The 23,724-nt window shown below is 43.5% G+C and overlaps 1 protein-coding gene across 50 annotated transcripts in view; it reads left to right on the top strand.

Moving 5' to 3' along the window:
* Positions 1 to 22,401, top strand: part of RBFOX2 (RNA binding fox-1 homolog 2) — a 258,497-nt gene extending 236,096 nt beyond the window's left edge. For 12 of the 50 annotated variants that reach the window (XM_080661634.1, XM_080661625.1, XM_080661633.1 and 9 more), the window contains 7 exons: positions 689 to 742; positions 865 to 957; positions 2,054 to 2,186; positions 5,909 to 5,948; positions 14,860 to 14,948; positions 15,322 to 15,394; positions 16,940 to 22,401. In XM_080661634.1, the coding sequence (XP_080517760.1) occupies positions 689 to 742; positions 865 to 957; positions 2,054 to 2,186; positions 5,909 to 5,948; positions 14,860 to 14,948; positions 15,322 to 15,394; positions 16,940 to 16,984 (527 nt within the window). In that variant the 3' untranslated portion in view covers positions 16,985 to 22,401. Of the gene's footprint in view, positions 1 to 688; positions 743 to 864; positions 960 to 2,043; positions 2,187 to 5,908; positions 5,949 to 8,804; positions 8,848 to 10,848; positions 10,881 to 11,045; positions 11,123 to 14,859; positions 14,949 to 15,321; positions 15,395 to 16,939 lie in introns of all 50 variants that reach the window. The other 38 variants (XM_080661616.1, XM_080661663.1, XM_080661662.1 and 35 more) reach the window with 8 other exon arrangements.
* The last annotated feature ends 1,323 nt before the right edge of the window (positions 22,402 to 23,724 follow it).

Here is a 23,724-nt window from a genome sequence, read left to right as displayed (position 1 = left end):
GCATTGAAGTTGGGAATATAGCTTCAATTTTATTACTGCGTGTTTCTCCTTGTTGACTTGGTTAACTCCAGTGAAATCCCAATGGTAAATCTCAGTGAAAGGAAATTTCAGTTTACCAAGAATCCCATCAACATGGTATAATCGAACATGGAATGCAAAGATCCAGGTCAAATTTGAATTCAGTCAAAGGACACCTTTATATAACAACTAGAGTAATAAATAGTGTTAAGATGATACATAAAAGAGATGATACATGTGATATAGAATGACATGTACTGTTTTCTGCCTTTTTCCTTTTCCTAAACAAAGAATAGGTTGTTAGGCAATTCTATAAGAGACACGGTACCAAATGCCAAGATTTGTTTAATTTTCTTTTTCCTTCTCTCATTCCCTTTCCATTTTCCTCCCTCCCTCCCAATTTTTTTCTCTCCTTCCTTTTATCCCTTCCCTCTCCCCTCTTCCCCGCCCCCGCCCCGCCCACTGCTCATTATCCCATCACAGTCCTACTTGAAGATAATCAGGTGTAGAAATGTCATTATTCTCATATAAACCCCAGTTGGCATTCGAAAGAAAAGTTGAGAATAGACAAAAGTAAACCCAGAGACGTCTGAAGCCAACTTGCACATCACTCCGTTTCCCTGTACTCTCATGCCACCTTAAATGCTCACTGTCCTCTCTTCCATTTCAGGTTGGAAGTTAAGCCCAGTAGTTGGAGCTGTATATGGCCCCGAGTTATATGCAGGTAGTATTTACGTTGATTTTCCTGTGTGTGCTTTTTAACTAACAATATCTGTTGTTTTGCAGTTCACTATTCCTTTGTAATCTTTTTGCATTTTTTTTATTTTTTTTTTTTAATTCAATCAGCATCCAGCTTTCAAGCAGATGTGTCCCTGGGCAACGAAGCAGCAGTGCCCCTATCAGGAAGAGGGGGTATTAACACTTACATTCCTTTAATCAGTAAGTAGCCTATGTTGGCCTGGCATGGATTTTGATTGTTGAGTAAGCAATGATGTGCTAGAAATCCCCCCCCCCCCCAAGTATAATACATAACTGAAAAGGAGGCATTCTTGGGAGCGATAATGCTGTCACGGTGCCTTGTCCTGCTTAGCCTGTGCTAGAATCCTTCTGACCAAATCATGAAGATTACCACAGAGTACAAGTAGTTGGAAAGGCAGAGGGGATGAGGGCATGTAAAGAACATTTTAGTATGTACTTGATAATATAGAAAACAAGAAATAAGTATTTGTGGGATGTATTATACATGTTCTCTACAAGTCAGCTTTGGGCCCTCTGGCAGAGTATCACTTAAAAGCACCCCCAGGGTTATTGATTATTCTCAACTGTTGATATCTCAAAGTTACTTTGACTTGAGTCATTTTGCTCCAGCAAGAGGTAGAATTAACAGTTCGGTGGACATGGAATCAGTGTCTCTGCGTGCCTTCCAGAGAGAGCACACTTACAGCAAGCCTCAGACAATGACTGCCTCTACAGGATACAAAGCCACAGGGGAGATGGAGTTTCCCTCTCACCTTCCAGTTCTGTATTAAAATACTTCAGATAAAGGAATAAAGTTGACTAATGAGATGAAATACCTGAAGACTATTGTGTGCCTTGGAGTTTTGCACCATGTAAAAACACAAAAGAATATTCCCATGATGGATAATTTCGATATGCACATAATAATGTTGGAAACAAGATTAATAATTGGCCAGTTCAAGAGTTTATATCAGTCCATTTAAATTGCCCACAGGAATGGAAAGTGTCCTTTCTTACTGTGGTGGTAGCTCTTAGAGTTTCTTGACCTGCTTCTCACCAGCTTGCGTGGTGACGCCAGCATTGGGAGGGAGCAAAGAAAACTCACTCAAGATTTGTGATCAAAGAGGCATGCTACCGTGAGCTTTTGCATCCTGGGTCTCTTTCCCTTTTCTTTTTCAGAAAAGATACGGAACATACTTTTTAATCTTTCTTGTAACTGATTCAAAGCAAGTTGCGCTTGTACTCCTACTGTTGAATGCAAGTTGACATTTCTGTCATATTTTGGGTCTCCCTTTAGTTCCTGGATTTCCTTACCCAACTGCAGCCACCACGGCGGCCGCTTTCAGAGGAGCCCATCTGAGGGGCAGGGGGCGGACGGTTTATGGTGCAGTGCGAGCGGTACCTCCAACAGCCATTCCCGCCTACCCAGGGTAAGTATTAGATTCCAGAATAAACAGTTGGACAAGAAAATACCGTGGTCCTCTTATAACTTCCGGGATGTTGCCGTGCCACATAGTAGTGATTCTATGATTATTTACAAATTAACGAATTAGATGGCAAGAACCAAAATATAGCATCATCAGAATATAACAAAGATCAATTATTTAAATCTTCATTTTGGCCACCTTAAGCCCTCAAGGTAGTGGCTTAAGACAGTAGCCAGAACCGTCTTGTGTTTACTAGCAATGTGTTGGCATGGAGTTCACTCAGCATCGCACGAATATGGATTAACACTACCGCAGAGAACCAAAATAGGAGTTCAAGATTGTAGTACAAGACTGCCTCTGCTGTGCTCACCCCCCTATCACCACCCTGGGTTGGGGCTGAGGCCATCACATGTGCCCTCCCTTTTGGTTTCACTGCCTGGGTGGTGAGCAGCAGAGCTAGTTACCCACAATGGATTTGCTTTCTTTGTAGGAAACGGATTAAAAGGTTAATTCAAAGATGAACCAAGTCCAATTGAATCAAGGGAGAAAGGGAGAAGTAGGAAGAATTAAACTACAGTTGGCTTCTGAATGATGGTAAAACAACTAATGTAGATGAGCATCCTTCACCCTTTGATTTTTGTATGGAGGGTGTCTCATGCAGTGGACTGATTCCATAGCAACAAATAAATCCTTTGTTCTTGAATGGGGAGAAGGAGTGAAGATGGCAGGTTTCGTTTTTAGTTGTTCTCAGTGTGAGTCTAACATGTATATTTTTAGAGTGGACTTTTTATAAGGTAGTTGCATCAAGGACTTTCCTTCCTCAGAGATGTGACATTTGTGTTCTTCACCTTTTCTCTGCCTGTGATAGTTTTTTCCATATTCTTACGGAGGAAGAAATATAGTGGCAGAGGACCCTATTCATTGCTACTTAGTTAAAATTTAAGGGAAAGAGCCTCCTTTGTAGGTCCTTTTCTTACGGCAAAATTTGCTTTCAGGTGTGCTAATTTAGCATTCATTCGTAGACCAAATGGACATGCCATTCGAGGTCCTCCATTCCACAAAGTTAGCACATGTTTACGAGATAAGAGAAGTGTGCATGTTGAAGTGAGCAGGCTCCGCCACTAGAAGGGAACTGCTTTAGAAATAAACTTTCGTTTGCAGTGTGTAGGTGTTTAAATCCCATGCATTCCATCATCTCCATCTTCTGCCATTTTAATTTTATCCTTCCCCCCCCCAACTTGACCTTTGACCTTCAACCTCTGACATCTCTTTTTAAAGAAGTAAATAAAGATGCAGTATTGTTTCACCAAGAAATATTTAATTAAAACACAAAAACAAACCTTTTGGGAGTTCTATACACTAGGAAAATTGTTCATGAAGCGTCTTCCAGTCAAAGAGAGTTGACCGTCATGGTCACAAAGAGATACTGCTCACCAGAAACATGGGACATCTTTATTTTGTGATATTCCTGAGTTACTTTATAAAGTGGTTCAATTCACTCATATTTGATGTAGGTCATTTCAGTCTATTGGCCAAACTTGAGAACCAATTCTCTACCAATCCTGTGTCAGGTATATATTTGCTCGTAGATATTTTATCTTTATGTCAAATCACATCAATTTCTGTGCATTACATTGAACACTAATGTCCCATGTTTTCTTTTTTATTAACTAAACCACCTATTTACATGGAAGATGGCAAGGAATAAGTCCAGTATTTTATGGGGAATGGCCTAAAATTGCTTCTCAGCTTAGTAAACTAATTTCATCATTAATCATTGTGTTCTAGCCTCCTGTAGCATTTGATACAGGGAATATTGGAATTCTTCTAGAATTTAACTGAATATTCCTAGTAAGTGAAGCAACTTAGTGTAAAAGTTATTCATGTTTTTCATGCCACCACTCTTCTCTATAGAAGAAATGTTTTTCAATCTTTGCCTGTCTCCCCGTACTGAAATAGTTAAGGTTAACTAATCACCACTTGGCATCTACGCTTTGCATTTTATTAGAATTCTCATTATGAGCAAGTCTCTGTTTTACAAAAGTGCAGTTGAGAGGCAGATTACTTTCTAACACCGTTCTTCAGCTGCAATTGGAGACCCTAAAAAGAGACAGAACTTAGTTCAATGAACATCACAGATGAGTTCAACTTGCCTGTTGTGTAAGACAAAGGCACAGCATACGTGGGGCATTGCAGAATGTGACGCTGCTGTCCTGTAAACAACAAAATGTTACTGAAAGCAGAATCAGAACCTTTCCTGTTACCTATAAGGAGGGAGTGATTTCATGTTCAAGTTAAAAATATGATGTGATGATTTTACTTGCTGACTTGTTTATTGTAACAGAGAAGGTAGTGATGAAATTTCCTAGTTTGTTTAGTTGAATACACAATAAACATCTAATTTAAAATAGACAAGTCTTGATTTAACAAATATGAAGAAGAAAGCCTTCTTTTTTAGCTCTACCACTATTCTATGTCTCTTAGTCCCAAAATAATGTTTTGCACAAATGCATAAAATACCTCAAAAGGTTTGAAATCTGTATTTCAATTTTAATGTTGCTTAGGATTAAAACAAAAAGGGAGCCATGTACCTTGTTTGTTTGATACAAATTAATTTTCTAAACAGGAAAATAACCCTTCTACTCCTAATCAGCTACCTTTTCAGTTTTATTCTTTTAAATAAAACAGGTCATGCCCAGAACTTCAGTTAACAATTGTATTTTTCAGAATTCCATGAGTATTCTTATGGTCAAAAAAGAACCCTTAAAATCTTCTAGTTACTCCTTCCCACTCTGGATTATATTGTTACTATCTGGGATCCCCACTGCACCTTTCAATTCTTGGACCTTGGACCAATCACCTTAACCTTTATTAGCTCATTATCTCTGCTTGTGAAAGCAATGCATTGTGGGTATTTTTGGTTGTGTTTTTTTGTTTTGTTTTGTTTTTTTTAATTACATTTCTCTGTTTACTTTGGTCAGAATTGATTGACTTGTTTTTCTGAGGTGTTGCATTGGTTCTTAAAATGCTGAATAATAATACTTTGCATGCTTGTGTGATCAGCCAAATCTTATCGCATGTCTAATGTGCAGGGTAAAAAGCAGGTGATGTATGGATATCAAAAAATTTACATATTACTACAAAAATAAAACAAAATACTAAGCATAATTTTGAAATATACTTTAGCCTAGGTCTCACCTTAATGGAATTCTTTGGGTTCATTTTTTTTTCATGTTAAATCCCTCTCTTTATGCCAGCCCTCATGCCCCACCCATCCACCTACACGCGCGCGCGCACACACAAACACACACACTTCTTTTGATGCTCTTTAAAGAAAAACTTCCTCCTAGGGCAAGCTTATTTAAAAAAAAAAAAAAAAACACTCCAGGTATGAAAAGTTGATACTTCCAATCCAGCAGATTTTCAATAGCTGTATTAGGCCCCCTGGGCATACTCTTTATTGTTTTCATCTTACTTTTAATTACCAGACATCCAGGTGGTTCATTCCAAATCTGCATTCCTTTCCTCTTCGCATGTCCTGGAGCTGAGTAACATGCGTGCACTTTCTTGTGTCCTCACTGACTGGCCTTGGCCTGAGCCCAGGTCATGTATTCATACATCACCTGCCCATGTAAAGCGCATGTGCATGCTGCCGTCCTCAATAACCGGAATGTGTTTCTGTTCTTTTGTTTTTTTGTTTTTGTTTTTGTGTGGATTTTCTGCAGTGTGGTTTACCAGGACGGATTTTACGGTGCTGACCTCTATGTAAGTACACACACTGGGGCCTTTTCGACCCCACCCCCTGACAAGCCAGCCTTTTTTTTTCTGTTTCTTTGGTTTGGTGTTTTTTTTTTTAAATATAATTTATTTAGTTTTTGTTTTCTTTTTCCTTGTGGATATATATATTTATATATTTAAGAATGCAAGCATGCTTCTCTGCCACTGCGCTTTCCCCTGGGTGCCAAACTAAGCCTTTGGGTTTCCTGATCATTGCTGGAGTCAGTCTACTGGACATATTCTTTTCCCTTCCCTGTTCCCACAGATGGTCTATGGATCACGAACATATTTGCGAGATGATCAGCAGGTTTAAAGTCTTTTATTACTGTCGTATCATGTGCATACATAAATGACAGGACAGTTTAGCCTTCAACCAGCTCTTTTTCTTTTCTGCTTTTCTTCTCATTTCACATCCCTCTTTAGATCATTAGAGCTTTGATTTATGTAGATGGCAGTAAGCTTTCTGAATTGGTCTTTTCCTGTTTCACATACTGTGAGAGAGCACTAACGTGTGAAAGTGAAAGAAGGAACTGATGCCAGTGAAGAGTGGGTGGGAAGGAGAGGAAACGAATATTCACTTGCCTAAGGACCTTCTGTATTAGAAGGTTCACAACCGGTAGCTCTCTTTTCTTAAAGGCCATCTAGAGGGAAACGAGTGGCAGAATTAGCAGCCTAGATTTCTCTTACAAACATTGGACTATCATACATAATTTGTTGGTTCTACCAGCCATGTTAACATGTAATCCAGTACTTAGACCGTCTAGCTATAGCTAACGTTCTGATTGGTTTGTCGTATATCATTTAAAATATGAACAAAGTGATCCGACAAAGAGTCAAAGTTTGTGAGTTTTGAAGTCTTTTACAGGGACCTCCCCAAATGACCTTTTTCTGAATGCAAGCTTGGTCTAACCACCAAATCACTAAGAAGCAATTTTGTAAGGTAAACTTGTCACCATGAAATTATTTCTTGGACCTAGGTTACAATTGTCTAGAAATGCTTTCTCCACCCTTACGTCCCAAAATCACTAAGGATAGCTTTTTAGTGAACTAATTTTCACAATCTGCCAAAGATTCTCTGGCAATTTAAAAACGTTTGTGCACTTTCAGAATGCATGTAGAGGCTCTGTGTAGCAGGAAGTAGAGATAGGGTAGAATGGTCCTACGTGATACTGTAAGTGACTATATACACCTATCCTGTGTAGAGTAGACCTTCAAAGTATTCTTTAATTTGAGAAATGCTTCAAGGAACCTTAGCCATGATTCGGGCCCAATCCTCTCACTTCTAAGATACATCTCTCATAGAGATTGTGACTTACCCTTGATTACAGAAGTTATTGTATAACCAAGCACAAAACCCAACTAATCCATATTTCATTACCTCTCTTAGTATTTAACCAAAATTCACATATTTCCTCAGATGATTTTCAAGAGGTATGGAAAGGTATGTTCTTTCCTGTGCTGACAGTGAAACTTAATGATTAGGGAAATATTTCCTAGTTTTTCACCAAATGACACTTTTCTATATGTACACATTTTACATACGACCTTAGCATGTACATTTTCCCATTTACATTAGTGTCCATATTCTCATGAAACTCATCTTTATGTTATTAAAGTTGTTTTCTTGAAATCTGTTCTGTTAGAGCACATTTTCCATATGAATTATTTCTTAAATCAAGTTTTTTTTTCCTCTCTAACATGTTCCATATTTGGGGATTTTTTAAGTATGGCCTACTTCCACCTTGTTAAGTCAATCAACCAAAATTACTTGCTGACAATTTTCTCATTCCTTAGTTCATAGTATGCGATTTCATTAAGAGAGAGATGATGTTTCTATAGTTGAGAAAATGCCCTTGAATTTTTTTTTTTATCTACTTGCTGGATTACCGTATCAAGCTAAACAGAAGTAATTCAGTGACCTTACCAAAATATTTTTTTGACCTGTGGCCTCTTGTTGATGAAAAGAGTTAGTAGTAATTACCATTTTTACTTCCTATCTTAAAGCAGTTACTTGGAGGAAAAAGTTGGTCACTAGGGCTGAAATCATATCCGAATCCACTTATGAAAAATAGAATACTTTATGGGGTAACTGTTGAGTGAGGTATAATATAACTCTAGCTTTTAGAACTTTATATTCCCTATTCCATATGTGAGGGAGCAAAGGATGCGTCTTAAAAACACACACACAGGAAAGCCCTATCATTTTACCTTGAGTTTGTTCTGCTTCTCTCTGCATTTTCCATCTGTGGAAATCTACCGAGGTATGGTTAGCTCTTGTGTCCTCAGAGGGCAGGCTAGACATAGAAAGAGTGGAGGGTTTAGCTAGTTAGAACGGACTTTGAACTTGAGAGATGACATGAATGAAGAGTGTAAGTTGCTGCTTTTGTTTTGTTACAGTAATTTAGGCTATTAATTGTGGAGGTTTTTAAAATCTCTTTTCTCTGATCCGCTCCTAGGCCGAAATCCTTGCTAGTCATTTTCTTCCTTTCTGTGTCTTTTATGCACTTTCTTCTCTGGAGAACTGATGTAGCGATTGTGCTTGTAATTTATAAAGTGATCCTCCTCCCTCCTCCCCCCACCCCCCACCACAGACCCATGGGGTAAGCACATAGATTACGTGTCCATCCGCTCCCCCGCCCTTTTATTGACCAGTAGAAAAGGCATGGTTCACCCTACTTCACTTTTTAAGTGGGTAACAAACTGCTCCTAATGGTCACCCTGTGAAAAGCATGCTTGCATCCAAAGGAAAGAAAAGGCTGGTGGGCCCCTTAGTGGGCTTTTTGTATGATTGTTTTCCTTCCACAGCTGTGTTTTTTGAACTGCTCTTCCTGTGTTCTGTTATAGAATAGTCTTACAGGAACCAATCATTAGCGCTAAAATACCTCAGGTAGGAGTGCCAGTGTGACCTGCCAATCAATCAGATGTGGATTGCAGTGAAAAAAAATTGAATTATACTAACCATTCCAGCTCCACGTTAGAGATGGGAACAGAGGCTTTTTTGGACAATCAAGACTTGTGAGCGTGTGATCTAAGCCCTGCTACCTCAGCAGTGCACACAGTCAAGTTCATACATGATGGCACTACCTCTAAAATTAAGTGCCCCTGTCCCATTGCCACATATCCACCCCGGGTGTGTTAGTACACTGTCCCATCACTGCCACCTCTTTTAGTCTGTCAATCACATTGAACAGTGGTGCTTAAACGGGCTTTTCTATTTGGAGATCTTAGCAGATGGGGACATTTTCTTACTCTGAAAGAAATGAGAGAAGGGAGGAAGTAGAATCTGTCCACAGAGGACTCCTGAGTCCCAAATTGGGCCCTGTAATAGAATCATAGTGGTAATTGGACTGTGCTGCCTTAAAAATCTAGACATATTGGGACTCTAAAATTGAAACATGTATTTCCCTTTCACTTTCCTTTCATCGTAAAACAACATCAGTGAGTTCATTTGGATACTAATGCACTGTTAGGAGGTTTGCCGCTGATAGCGGGATGCTAGGGTAGCTTTTCACAATTCAGTTAGTTCACTTATGTAGCACCAGCGAGAGCTTGGAAATGAACGACTTTGGGGAGTTGTGGAATAGCAGTGTTTGAAAGATTTAATTCATTAAAGATGATCTCTCATCTCTCTGAGAAGGAATAAGTGAGAGATAACAAGTTGATCATAACAATTATAAATTTTTATACTCACGTCTGTGTTATTCACTTTCAATCAAAGGTGCCATGTTGCCACATAAGAACTCTGTCTCCTCAGGAGGCCCTCCCACAAGAGCAATCTAGAGCAGCGGTTCTCAGCTGAAGTGGGGCAGAGGCAAGGGAAAGGAGGGGTAGCAGCGAGTAGGGGCAAACAACATGAGTCGCAGAAGCACAGCACTCAGCCCAAGCCAGTCTCTCTCTGCTGCGGTGATTTTCAGCACCGCACCTGCCGTTTGACACACACACACACACACACACACACACACACACACACACACACACACTTGCTTTATCAACCTGCACCACATACAAGGAACAGACTCTCATTCTGTCTGCTGGTCTTGAAGTACACACTCTTCTCTTCAGTGTCACATAACGTCATTGTCTTCCAGGTAGAACGAAGGTGTCTTGACATCACATGCTCACCAAAGTCCTGTTTTAATGTAAACCTAAAACAAAATATAATACAGTTAAAGGCTAGGTTAAAATCAGGACGGGGAAAGTCTGCCAGTGTGAGATTAAGCTAATAGAATTAGCGGCAGCCAGAGGTCAGACGCAGGAGGGTGATGTGTAGAGCCCTTCCATTTTGGTCTAGTTTAAAGCCCAGCTGCAGAGAGTCATGTGGTCAGTGTGGCAACGTCATACAGTTCATTAGATGATGAATTAGATTGAGTGCAGTAGAAAATCCCTAGGAGGTGACTTTGAGTCATGGAAAACAGACTTTAACAACAACAAAAGGATCTTAAAGGTAACAGCATTTTCCTTTGAAAAAGCTGGAATTTGAGGGCAGAGATATGTTATGGCTATGCGTAATGATACAATGCTTAAACAGGAGATATTTTAGAAGAACACTGTGGATCAGAATGTATGGGTGTTGACAGAGGGCAAGCATACCCGAGAGTGCTGCAGGCCAGGACTGAGTCACGGTGCCAGGTCAGGAAGATTGACTAGGTGGGTGAGGTAGCACTGGGCTGCCCCATTGGGAGCACTAGGAGTCATGCAGAGTGAATTGCAGAAGAATCAGAAAGTCGTTCTTTTTAAAGGGGCATGTATATATTTGGATCAGGCATAGCCATGCCAAATTTATCCAGCAATCAGGGTTCAAAAAGCTGTCCGTGTGTGCCCTCCTACATTAGGGTGTGCTGTGGCCATGCTAATCCCCATTTTTTGTTTTATTTCAAATCACACACAGATAGAATCTGCAAACTGCTTCAGATCAAACAGGTCTGATTGTGTGTAAATACATATGTCCTTTTTAATTTTTATTATTAATGGTTGCTTCAGTTTTGCATCAGTGCATGGTTAAAAGCAATACACATCAGCTATTTCATGACTTCATATCTCCAAATGAATTATTTCTCCTCTTTTTTTGTTTGTTTGTTTGTGCAGTCAGCTGAAGAAATGTTAACATCTCACTCTAAATCTCTCAGTGGAGTCTCTGTTCCCTTCTCTGATATAACAGATGGGTTACTGCTTGTTATAATTATTAACATTGTGGTGTGGGCCAGGGCTAGGGTGGGCAAGATTTCCTTTTTCTTTGGGCTGGGGAGGGGCCAGTCGTTAGGGTCTGGAATGTTAACTCAAGTGGTGACTGACTGTTTCCGTAATACCAGGTCGTTGTGGCTGCACGCTCTAGTAATTGAGGCTGTACTTCACCGAGCTTGTGGTAGCCTAGGGCAAACCGCTGTCCCAAGAGAATGCTGGGATAGATAGAGTTAGCCAATCCGAGTCTGAACGTGGTGATTTGCTGGTTGTTTTAGCTCCAGATGTTGGCATGCTTAGTTCTTAATGTGATTAATAAATGTGGCGCCATATCCCCTCCCCACGCCTGAGCCCTGTCTCTCCTTCCCACTTCCCTACCCTTGTTCTTTTGGAAAACTTAAGAGACAGTAATGAAAACTGTGGTGTTTCAAACTGCACTTTGTTCTCATGTTCTATAAAAGATTTCAGATTTGCTAGTAGAAGGGCAAGTATCAGCCTGGAGTCTTCATTCACTCCTAATTTGGAATAGAAATATCTGGATTTTCTTTGTCCTGTTTTATATTATGTGATATCGTTTATTCAACAACCATTTAAAGCAGGAGCAGAAATACTTTGGAGTAAGTACCTCTAAGAAGAGTAAATCCATGATATAAAATTCAATTTTTCTAATTTTGCGATAATCATCATGAATTACCAAATTCGTTTATTAGGATGTTACCTGCCCATCCTAAGCACAGACCCCCGTGTAAAAGACCTCCCAGTCACACCATTATCATAAAGTAATTTAGAGAGTAGTTATGTTTAAGAGAAACATTAATGTAGTTTTTCTTAATGTTGATATCCTTCTGGAGCCTTTTCTTGTCAATAAAATATTTGCATCCCTGCCCCGTTTCCTGAACCTGAATAGCAGAGAACCCCATCAGATGCACACGCCAAAGTCAGATTCACCTACAGTCGAAGGAAACTACTGCAGGTGGATTCTGTCCTTCTCCTTCTGGCTGGGAAGGAAGCTTCTTCCCGCAGTCTGATCCCTTTAGAGTCGCAATAACATTGCCCCAAAATGTCCAGGTTCTGATGGCTCCTGAGGGGAATGGTTCTATCAGAAATCTCATTCAGAAGCTCTTTTTTCCCGGAAATAGTGCGGTGTCCCTCAGAGCGGTGCTGACATGATGTACTCCCCACTATCTCTGTCTTTAGGGAAACTTACATACAGTACCGTGAGCCCTATGGCTTAGAACTTCAGTTTTAATCTTCCATTCAAGTAGACAAATTTGAGGCTTTAACTGCTTTTATTACCTTGACTTTTATTTTTACTTTTAAAAGATATTTTGGTGTTTGAGAGAATACTAGAGACAAACCACGCAATGCTTCTTTACCACATTATCCTGGTTCACAAAGAAGTTTTAGCAAAGGTGGCCCCGCTGCACACATTACAGGACAAGCGTTAGTTCTGCACTGATGGAGTCTCCTGTTATAATGGAAACTGAGCCTTTAAGGTTCATTCAAAGCCTAACATTCCAACAGTATTAGCTTGTCGCCTTAACAAATGCTTTTGCTGCTTTATTTCCTTTGGAAGTTAAAAAAAGAGAGAGAGAGGGAGAGAGAGAGACTTCAGTTAGTTTGTAAATGATGTGATGTGTAGAGGTGGCAGCAGGGCTGTACAGTGTTGCCCACATCGGCCCAGCCTGCCTGCTCCCACAGAGCTGACTAGAATGAAAGGAGGCATATTGATTGAAAGTAGCCCCTGCGGTGCTTCCTGCCAGGTCCTGTCATTGCCATGTGATTGCCAGTGCTTGCTGGTATTAATTAGAATTTTCATATATATATTGGTTTCAGAAAGGAAGGGAGCGGGGAGAGAGAGAGAGACATAAGTGATGAGAGAGAATCATTGATCAGCTGCCTCCTGCATATGCCACACTGGGCATCAAGCCCGAAACCAGGGCATGTGCCCTGACTAGGAATCAAACACATGACCTCCTAGTTCATAAGTCAACGCTCAACCACTGAGCCACACCGGCCGGGCAGAATTTTCTTACTTTGTATGAATATCTGTAGAATAATCTGTAACTGAGAAATAAATTTTTACTTTTTTAAGTCATTCCCTTGAAGAACAAAGAAGGGATAATACATAACCACTGAAAGCCCATCAGGGGATTTTAAAGTGCACATTTGAAGCTATCTGACTCAGGCAAATAAATCTAAAGAGCAAGAGGAAATGCTCTCGGTGCCGTTTCTTAAGTTAGGGAAAGCATACGGTACAGAAGAAGGAAGCAGAGCGCTCTAGGGGCCTCTCAGGAACTGCAGATATGTCCAGAGTAAGATTTGGACAGAAATGAGAGCAGCCAGCTAGAAGCTGCCACATCAGATGGCCAAGAAGAGCAAGACTCCCATTAGAAAATACTTGGTATCCATCCTAAGAAATGATACAGAACGGAATTTGTGATTCCTTGCATAGATTTAACAAAACTTGAAACATTTGAGGGAGTAGAGAGTAGAAAGCACAGGGCAGAAAGCTCCAGATGTCCATGAGAAAGGGACATGCTAACCTGCAGAAACCAAATGTGCTGTCGCCCACTCCTGAAGTGGTGTCAGAATGGGCCAGTTGAGCATAGTCATGTTTGATAGGGATCGGCAGTAATAAAAATTCACACCTGAATTACATTTGGTTAAAATAGATGAATTCTAGAAGGTTAAAGAAGAAACCAAAGGTCGGGCTTGCCACTGCAATAGCCTGCCTCGTGTGGCATTGTGTGGTTACCTTTGCGCCCCTTTCTGGAGTACATGGGGTTCACCCAGCAGTGAGAACCTTCGAGGCTGAGGCGAAGTAGCAGCTCCTTAGGACTGAGGGTATTTGAGCCATTAGTAGAAAAACTCCCCAGCCTGCGATGCAATCAGGACTTGAGAATCCATAATCTTACAGGAAAGGAGAATAAATGCAGTTAAATGCTTGGGGTGGGCAGTTCTTAATCTATCCTAATCCAGCCAAAAGGGCACCAGCCATTTGTAGTCTGACTTGCCTGAGTTTGAAATACAGCTTGGAGTCAGCAAGCTTTTTCTGTAAAGGGCCAAGTGTTCAATATTGTCGGACAGTCTCTGTCCCAACTACTTTCAAAAACAGGTGACAAGTGACCTTGGCTCACAGGGTGAAGTTTGCCACCCCTGATCTACCCTGGCTTTTCCTTCTATATACTGCCTCCTCTCTCAGCCTCTCGGCAGGCATGCTAGGTGGATGGGGCATAGCTATCCGGGGCCTTTGTTATATACTGCAGTCCCTTAGCAGTAAGAGTCTGCGTATGCATCAGGGAATCTGACATTCACACACATTCATTTAATGTTTTCACCCTATAATTGATACTTCCTGTCAGTCAAAGTTCTCCCAACTTCCTATAAGTATTTTTCCTGCTGAAAGTTCCAGCAGAGACTGAAACAAGACAGATCAAAATTCATCTCCATTTCTTAAATTTGAGAACAGGTACTACCAAGGTGGTTGTTGTGGTTTTTTTTTGTTACCATCACAAATTGAACAAGTCCCTGCGCTGGGTGGAGCTTACTCTTGCACTAGGGGAGAAACATGTAGACCGATGCAGTTTGAAACATCCTCTTCCCATGTGTGTGTCTGTGTTTGTGTCTCCCTGTGTCTGTCTCGTGTGGGTGGGTGTGTATTCGTCTGTGCCTCCGGGGGGAGAGGTAGCTGTAAAGTCAGTTCTCTTCTCTCCTGTAGGCCGGATATGCAGCCTACAGATATGCACAGCCTGCTACTGCAACCGCAGCCACGGCTGCTGCAGCCGCTGCCGCCGCTTACAGCGACGGGTATGTACGTGGTCGCCCCGAGTGTCACCGCCTCTCCGCCCTTCCCCGCTTCCAAAACGGCACCAGTGCCTGGGGCTGCCTGCAGGCCTGGCCTTCTCATGGCCTCTGTCATGCCAAAAGCCGTGGCACTGCCTCCTTTGACCCCAGTCTCCCTCTTTGTCATCTGCAACTCCCTTCTCCATTTGAGAGAAGATTTCAGAATTTTTCAGAGTACTGTATTTAGGAATAGGAATCTAAAGGTTTTTTCCATTCTGCCAACTTCCTAGTAATCATTCTAAGACCAAGATGCTCTCAAGTCTTAGCACAGTAAACCCTTTAATTTGGGGGGTCACTATCTTTTCTTTCTCTCCCTCATTGTATTTCTTCTTTCCAGTTATGGCAGGGTGTACACAGCTGACCCCTACCATGCCCTTGCCCCTGCCGCTAGCTATGGAGTTGGCGCTGTGGTAAGTATATGTACAATTTTTTTAAAATCATTTTACTCCTAACTTTTACCTACAGACTATATAAGATCTAGGGAGATAATAAATTTAGCCCTTCTTCCATTACCAAAGTATTAAAGCCACATAGGACCATCTGGAAATTTCATAGCACCTTCTCTCTCTGGGTGTTATAGTACGAGCCACAGGCCTGGGTAAGGACAGCAGAAAGGAATGGGCAGTGGCAGTCTGCCCTGAGTAACGATGTTTTGTTAGAGAGAAAGAAGGAAACAGGTTGATATCTTACATTGGCTCAAATGTTGTATTCATAACTGTAGCGTAGTTTTATTGATAGGTGTTAGCAAGGACTTCAGGGCATAAGACTCTCCAATTTTCACGGTAAGCTTTTCAGAAAACTTAATTTGTATGAGTTTCAAATGCAGGTGCCAAAGGCTGTCCCTGCTGTTCTTAAGCCTTCTGCTACTAGATGGTACTAGAAATCACCAGGTGAACGCCTTACAAAGGTATTTTAGTAGTAAGATCTGTTGCAAAATATGGTCTTTCCATAGAAGGATAGAGCTCTTCTAGAATGATGCCCCCTAACCGAACTCAAATCCTCACCCCAGGATTTTTGTGTTGGCCTGGACGCCTGCAGGTCCAAACATGGGGTCTCACTGACTCCAGCAAAGATAGGCCTGAAACTCTGCAATCCAAAGTGCGCCCCAGCCACTGCCTGGGAGCATGGACAAGGAGTGAGGGAGGCAGAAGGAGGGCTCAGATTTAAGACTTAAAATGAGAGAGCCTGTCTTTGTCGCACACTGACTTCCTGCCCATGAAGATTTGTGGGAGGAAGTGATAGGGTCCCAGCGGGGGTGGAGGGGTGTGTTTAGAATTAAGGTAGAGACATACAATACGAAGAAAGCGATGACATTCCTAAGGTTTTATTTAGTGCCAACATGATATAAGTCCTCTACTAAAAGAATAACCCAAAGAGAGCTACCTAAGGTCCTAGGGATATTTTATTTGAAAAAAAGAGATGCCATTTGATAAACATAAAGGAATAAAACCCAGTTAAAACCCCAGTTACACATACATGTATGTCAGGAAATGGGCTTTATTCATTGAAAGATTGACTCAGGTTTAAATCCAACACTGTCTCAAACATGGGATATGACAGAAATAGCGGTCAGATGTGGCATGTCCTCCATTGACAAGTGTAAGAAGGTCATGGTTGTAATGATGTAGTCAAGGTAAACAAAGACCCATCAACAGACCTAGTTGTGAACTGTGCTGTCTTTCCCTCTGTGCTAGTTCATGTGGATAACGAAGTGCCCCGTTTGCATACCCTCGTTCTGAGAAGCTCGGGTCAGCAGGGAGTGTCCTGGGCTCTGCTTCGAGCCTCTCAGAGGCCAGGTGGTGTCCTGACTGCGCTGCACCCGGTAGCATCGCATCAGTTGCTTTGAAGCTTCTAAGGAAGCTGTTTTCCCAAATCCCTCCTCAGGACATTTTTCTTCATTTTTCATGCTTCTCTCATCAACCTTTTAATTGTTCTTATGTCTTTAATTACTGCAGGCGAGTTTATACCGAGGTGGCTACAGCCGATTTGCCCCCTACTGAAGTGACGTGAGACTCCTGCAAGTGGGACAGCCCCCAGTTCATGAGGCCTGGCTATTGCAATATTTACTAGTAGAGGAACTCTATAGCAAGATGAAGAGGAAAAACAAACAAAACAAAACAAAAAAACAAAAAAAAAAACACAAAAAAAGAGAGAATACTTTTTTATACCTCACTATGTTCTTTGAATATGTATTTTTCCTTTAAATTTCTGCCTTTAATTCTTTTGTTCCAAAGATTGTGCATTTTTTCTTTTTTTTTTTTTTTCCTTTTTTTTTTTTTTTTTAACTGTGGTAAAAAAAAGAATGCATTTCCATGTCTGTATGTCCGTGCTTAGCTTTCTGTCAATCACGGAAGAGGCAATTAATGAGGAAGGAGAGAGATTAGGAACTGAGAAATGTGTCTGATCAGAAATCAGCAGACAGAATTACCAAAGTGTATCTGGTGCTGGCCGGCTGGGGGACACGCAGAAGCGGGAGAGATCTTTCTGCAACAGGATAGCCTTCTAGTCTTCTGAGTTTCTGGTCTTTGGCAGGCAATTCTGATTGGTTGTGGCTGGAACCCACATGCTAATGGATGATAGGAATTTGTGCTTGCCAAGCAGGAGAATTAAAAATTCACTTTCCTCTCCTCTTCCCTCCTGTCTTCTCCATTCTTTTTACAATCATCTTACATGCACAGCCTGAGACAGTTGGCAGAGTTTTTGGAATTAAAATATTAATATTTCCAAACTTGCTCTCAGACTGTGGATAATAAACACCTCATTAGGAAACCAATCTCAGAATGAACTCTGGAGTATGAAAAAGATTCTTTTCTTTCTTGCCATCCTAGCATTCCTGCTGGGCTCCTTCCCTTTTAATTGAACTACAGCTTAGCTCATCTATCCTTTTATGAACACCCTGCCCCCATGTCCTCAAGATTCAGGAATTTAGGACCCAGGGACAGAAAAATAAATAAATAGCTAGTGGCCAGCTTTCTTCCTGGACACGGTTTGAGGATGAAGTACAATTTGTCAAGAGCCAGTACAGAAGAGAGAGAGAAGAGAAAGGATGTTAGGCTGTCTGCAAGGCACTCTGACACTCCCGATCTTCCTCTTCCGTAAGAAAGTCAGTGCAGAGTACAAGGCAGAGCGAAGACTTGGCAAGAGACAAGCACCAAGTCCTGGGTCAGCTGTCCCTGGAAGGCTTGGGGGCCAGGTCCTGTCAGGGCGGCGATGGCACTGTACTAGCTCCAAAGCCATAGGAATGTCATCCTCCAGAGCCTTTATGAGTCACTCTCTCTCCAGTCTTGAGCCCCTGTGGCCATTCCACCCAGTTTCTTATTATCCTCCAAAGACCCCAGCTGAGCACCTGGACCACTTGGTATTCATGGACACTACAGGACAGAAAGCACGAAGCCCCGAGGCTGCTCTCCTCCATTGGGAAGGAGGCAGGGATGGCCAGGAGTTACGGGGCGGCCCGTGCAGAGTCACGGCTGTTGCTGCCTGCCTTCACCTATGTGCGTGACCGAGGTAGGGAAGAAAGTGTTTCTCTTCTAGCTGTTAGCGTTAATGATAGAGGCAAGGGTCCTGTCTTTCCAGCATGAAGGCATAGAAAGTAGAAAAGCACGGTCTGTCTGGCTCCCTGGTCTATTCACATTGGTACTAGGGTGACCTTTCACCCAAGGGATAGCTCATAAAGGGAGTAATTCAAAGACACGGAGCTTCCGGTTTGTTATGGGTTTGGTTTTGGTTTTTTAACTCCTGCCTCCACACGTTCTTGACTGATAACTGATTCATGTCCCTGAATTAAAAGTGACTGACATACGACAGCAGCAAGCATTCTTTGTAAGCAGAGTCATGTATCTGGGAGGGACTGGCCTGTCGGATATAATACATGTCTCTCCCCTTGGGGATCCTCTGTCCTAGCAACTGGGAGAGAGGCTGACCCTGAAACTAGGGGAGACATCAAGGAAGCTAGAGGCCTCGATGCAATTCTTGTTGATTCTGGGGAGTGTGTAGAATAGGGGACACCAAACTGCCCAGTCAGTCCACTGGCCACTTCTTAAGGGTTCTTCTCCCCAAGCCAAAGTTTGGTTTGTTGCTGTTAAGACAGTTTTTGTTGTGTGTATATAAATCTTTTAGTTAGCGGTTGGGCGGGGGGAGGTTTTAGGGAATGGGGGCAGGAAGATTTCTTTTTCTTTTTTGTTTTGAGGGAGAGCTTTTACTGATTAAAGGAAATGAGAAATTTCATGTCATGTTCAAAGAAGGCCATTCTCACAGAATGGCAAGACACTCGTTGGAGACAAGGCCATATTCTAAACAGTTGTGTCCGCAGCAGGGAGGAGGGCAGCAAGTTTGAGAGTCTTCTCTTCCCCAGAAATAGATGAGAGTGAAGGGAAGGGTGGAGAAGGCAGCTCCCACAACCCTTTTAAGAGGCACAGCTTGAGCGGGAGGTGCCTTTTGTGCATTTCAGTTCAGCTGGTTCTGGCTGAGGACCCCAGGCAAGCTCCGTGTTCTCCGCGGGCTTCTGCTGCCTTGCAGGGGGTGGTAACACTACTCCCTTCTGCTCCCTCCTGAGCAGGACCAGATGAGTTCTGCTTCTCACTTACAGGCCTCTGGTTTTGGGTATCCCCACTGAGAAGTAGGGCTCCGAAACCCCTGGATTTGGCGGTATTGGCCTCCCATCCACTTGGAACTTTGAGACTCCATCAGAGGCAGGTTCCTCAAGGCATTAGAGCTTGTCGATTCCTGGCTCGAGTCCCCACTGGACTAAGCAACCAAGTCAGAAGAGTTTGGCATCTTGCGAGTTCGTTAGAGCGAACTGGTTGATAATTCCTAAAAACATACTGATGCTGAGTCACCGTGCAGGAGAGATTTCAGCAGCTTACTTAGCTCATGACGTGGACTTTCTATACTAAGCATCTTGCTCTTAGAAGCTGGGCTCCTTCAAGGAGACCCCTAGTGGAGATCTTTATCTACACATGCCTCTTTCCCTCCAGAGAGCTGTCCTTAGGCCTTTCCCAGAATCCCTAGTATTACATAGCTCAGCTCCCAAGCACTGGGTCAGGGGTTAGCTGTGGCGATTCGTCCTTTCTAAGGCTCTCAGGTTTCACAAAACCTACCATCACCATTATCCTCCAACAGCCACAGTCAGATTGAGCCTCTTTTATTTTCCTTAAAAAAGAAGGGGGCTGGGGCTCAGCTCTTACTTTAAGGGGAGCTAGTGGAGATCTATTTCCTAGAAATAAGCGATAGCAGCTTTTCTTCACAAGTGTGACTCCTCAGGGGCTGAACTGCTCTTAGTGTAGGTTAGACTTTCCTAGAGGTAGCCGATGAGTCGGTGAGTCGCCATCACCCTGTGACCAGTCACATAGCTTCCAGATAGGAGGGAAGTGGAAACTTGGGATGGAAGCAGCTCCAAGGATCTGCGAGGCGGGCTTGATTACCCGCTTCCCTCTGGCAGGAGGACGAGGCCAAGCCAGGGACAGTCTGGAAGGCACTAGACACGTAAGGAGAGAAAGGGGACGCTGTCCGAACCCTCCCCTTTCGCCAAGCCTGGCCGCTTCTCTGCTGCTTGCAACCCTTTAGCACAGTAACATTTGCAGAATTGCAGATTTTACCCCCACCCTCACTCCACCCCTGGATAATAGGAGGAAAGAGACCTTGGGGGGTGGGGAAGGGGTAGTGGTGTTTTAAAAGCATAAGTTACCTGTTTGCACTGTTTTAAGATAGGAAAAAAATAGTGGGCAAGGTGAACATCAAACGTAAATTTGTGTGTTTTTATTTTGTCTTGCTCTTGAAAATGACCATTTGTAGTGTACACAGTGAAACTTGATTCTCTGTTGCATAAAACACTTTTATTTTTTGAAAATGTTACTGTTCAAAAGCCTCTTCCCTCCCTTTCCCCTTTCCTCTGTACTTCCTTCATACTTGCTTTACTGATCAACCAGGCCATAGCCATCCAAGTGCTAGCTCTTAGTTTAAGGGGAGCTAGTGGAGTATGAAGCAGGGCCCTTCCCAAGTCGGCTCCGGGTGTCCTAAGCCAGCACGTGCCCTCTGGTGTAGTGAGTGTGGCAGAGTGCCTGGCACCTGTCTTTACAGTGAGACTTGCAGACCGGACTACAGCCGGTTCTCAAATTCCTGAATCCCACGGGGAGCCGAGGCGCAGGAGTGCTGGAGGGTCGCAGTTGGCTGTGGGGGCTGAGTTCTCGTCCACGTCACCAGCACTGTAGCCAGTTAGTTTACTCAGGAAAACGGTCGATCACTTCAGCCATGGTGGTGCTGGTTGGCAGGGATTGGTAACTGAGAACGTCCATCAGCCAACATTCAACCTTGCCTTTAAGGAGCCTGCCAGTGCGGGACTCAGGCCTCTGTCGGCATGCACCGTGTGCCGGCTGTGAGGGCTCAGGTCACACTGCAGGCAGAAAGGGAACGTTGGTTCTCTTCTCTCTCCCACCCCCTGTCCCTGTTAGCAACACCAGATTCCCAGGGGGGGTCCTTGAGTTTTTGAATTTTAAAAAAAATTTTTTTTTCGTTTAGTTTTTCTGGGGACTAAGTGCTTTAAGCAATGTCTGTGCCCCATCAAGACTCCGAACTTAGTCATTTTCCTGTATTTTTCTGTTCACAGTATTTGTGTGTGTGTGTGCTTGTTTTGGCAGCTCATTTTGGCTGTATTATATATCGAGTGATGAATTGATCCTCTTTTTTCCCTAAGGGATATGAATTGTTTTTCTTGTGTTATAATTCTGCTTGTGAAAAGCTGGAGCAAACCTGGGGCTGACACACGTAAGCTAGGGCTGCAGAGCTGAGGCCCGGGGCCCCTGTTCCTGGCAGGCGGACTCCCTGAGGCTCTGAGCCCTTCAGTCCAAATCTTTGCAAGGCTCAAAACGCCACAGCACCTCTCCCCCCACCCCCGTGGCAGGGACTGAACCATCCCTCCACGCCACATGCGTTCTCCGGCCCCTCCCATTGCCATGGCAAACAGGTACCTTCGGGGCACGGGGGCATCACGTGGGATGCTTGTGTAATTGACCGCCTCGCCTTCTCTCCCTCCCCTCCCCAGATCACTTCCTAGGACCCCCGAGCTGCTTGCCTAGGGTCCTGTTTCCCTGCGGACTCCAGAGAAGCACCCAGGGCTTTGTGACAGCCTCTGATTCCCTCCCCTCTCGTTAAGAATCATATTGTATAGTAGCTTTCAGACCATACAGTATTCATTGGGTTACTCCTATTATTATCAAGTAGCTGGAATTGTGAAGGTCGGAGTAGTTAGATCTTTAGCTTTTATTCCTTATTTTTTTTGTATTACTATCCATGTGTATAAATTATTGATCATGTTGCTGGCTTTTATAAACTCTACGCGAAGGGGGAGCACCGCCTCTGCCTTTGCCAATGGTAATGAAGCACTGTTTTTAAATAAAAGAGAGAAACACCATTCTCTGGCCTGTGTGTGTGTGTGTTGATCTATCATCCCTGTTGCCTCCTGGAGGCTCAAAGATACAATGTGGACTTGACTTCAGATGAAAAAAGAAGGCGGCAAATGGCTTCCTAAATTGAGCTGCTAACCCGGGGTCGCGGAGCGGTCCGTGAGGCCCAAGGCTCGGGCTGCGGGACCCTCCCTGTGGCTTCCGCCCTCTGAGCGCTGGTCTTTGCAGAAGCTGCTCTGGTGCTCCTGCTCCTGCGGTCTCCTCTCAGCACCAGCTTCACTGCCTCCCCACCTCCGCTCCGACTCCTGACTGCTGGCCACCCCGTGACCCCCGGCCCAGTCCACCCACTTGACCTTCCTGCAGCCTTAGGCACCTTCCTGCCTCCCCTCTGTCACTACCTTCCCCTGGCTCCTGAGCCTTCTCCTTACCTGAGGGAAGTGCTCTCCATGTCCCGCCTGGCCCTTTTCTTTCTTACCTGTGCTTTCTCAGCCATCCCTCTTGCCAAGAGTTCCCTGATCTCTGACCTTCTCCATAACTCAGATCAGCTTGCTTCCTGTTTCATGGAGAAGATCAGCCATCACCGGGAGCTCCTGCTTCCAGATCTGCACGCCTACCTGAGCTCACCCGTTCTCCCCTTCACTCCCGCCTCTCCAGCGTGGTTAACCTTTGCCCTCTAGTCCCTGTGGCATTTAAATACTTAACTCTTTTAAACACATTAAAACAAATAATTTTTCAAGAGCCCAAGTCCTCTCCCTCACGGCAAACTTCTGGGATAAGCTTCTGCCCGCTGAGTCCACTTACTCTTCACCCTGCTGCGGGGTGGCTTCTCCCCGCAGGACCCCGAAGCAGCCCCCACCCCCAACACACACACACACACACAGCAACGTCTGGTCCCTAAGCAGCACTGTTACAGCATAAAGGGCATGGTGATGTGCTTCTGTGCATTCGTCCCTGGTCAGCCCTCCCCCCATGGTAAGTCCCGGAGGCCGGGGGCGGGGGGGGGGGGAGGGGGGTTGCTCCCTGCTGCGTTATCTGCTGTCTGCACTAGACTGTGAGCGCCTGGAGGTCAGGGACTTTGTCCTGTTTGCTGTATCTCCAGTGCCTGGTACATGTAAGCATTCAATAAACCAATGTTTGTTTAACTGCCTTTTCCACATTTTAAAGTGATAGTTTCCAAGTTGATAAGTATTTCTAAGAACCCTGTTGCCAGGGGTATGGGGAAGTAGGGTGCAGTTGACACAGAGGTACAGGCATGTGGGTGAAGTCCCGAGGCAGGGTCCAGTCCAGCTTGCAGTCCAACATGGGCACAAGGAGCTGAGAGAGTAGGGGCAGACCCTGGG

Source organism: Plecotus auritus (assembly GCF_963455305.1).
Source record: "Plecotus auritus genome assembly, chromosome: 3".
In the NCBI taxonomy this organism is placed as follows: Eukaryota; Metazoa; Chordata; class Mammalia; order Chiroptera; family Vespertilionidae; genus Plecotus; species Plecotus auritus.
Note: the sequence above shows the minus strand (reverse complement) of the source record. Positions and strands in the feature narration are given on the sequence as shown.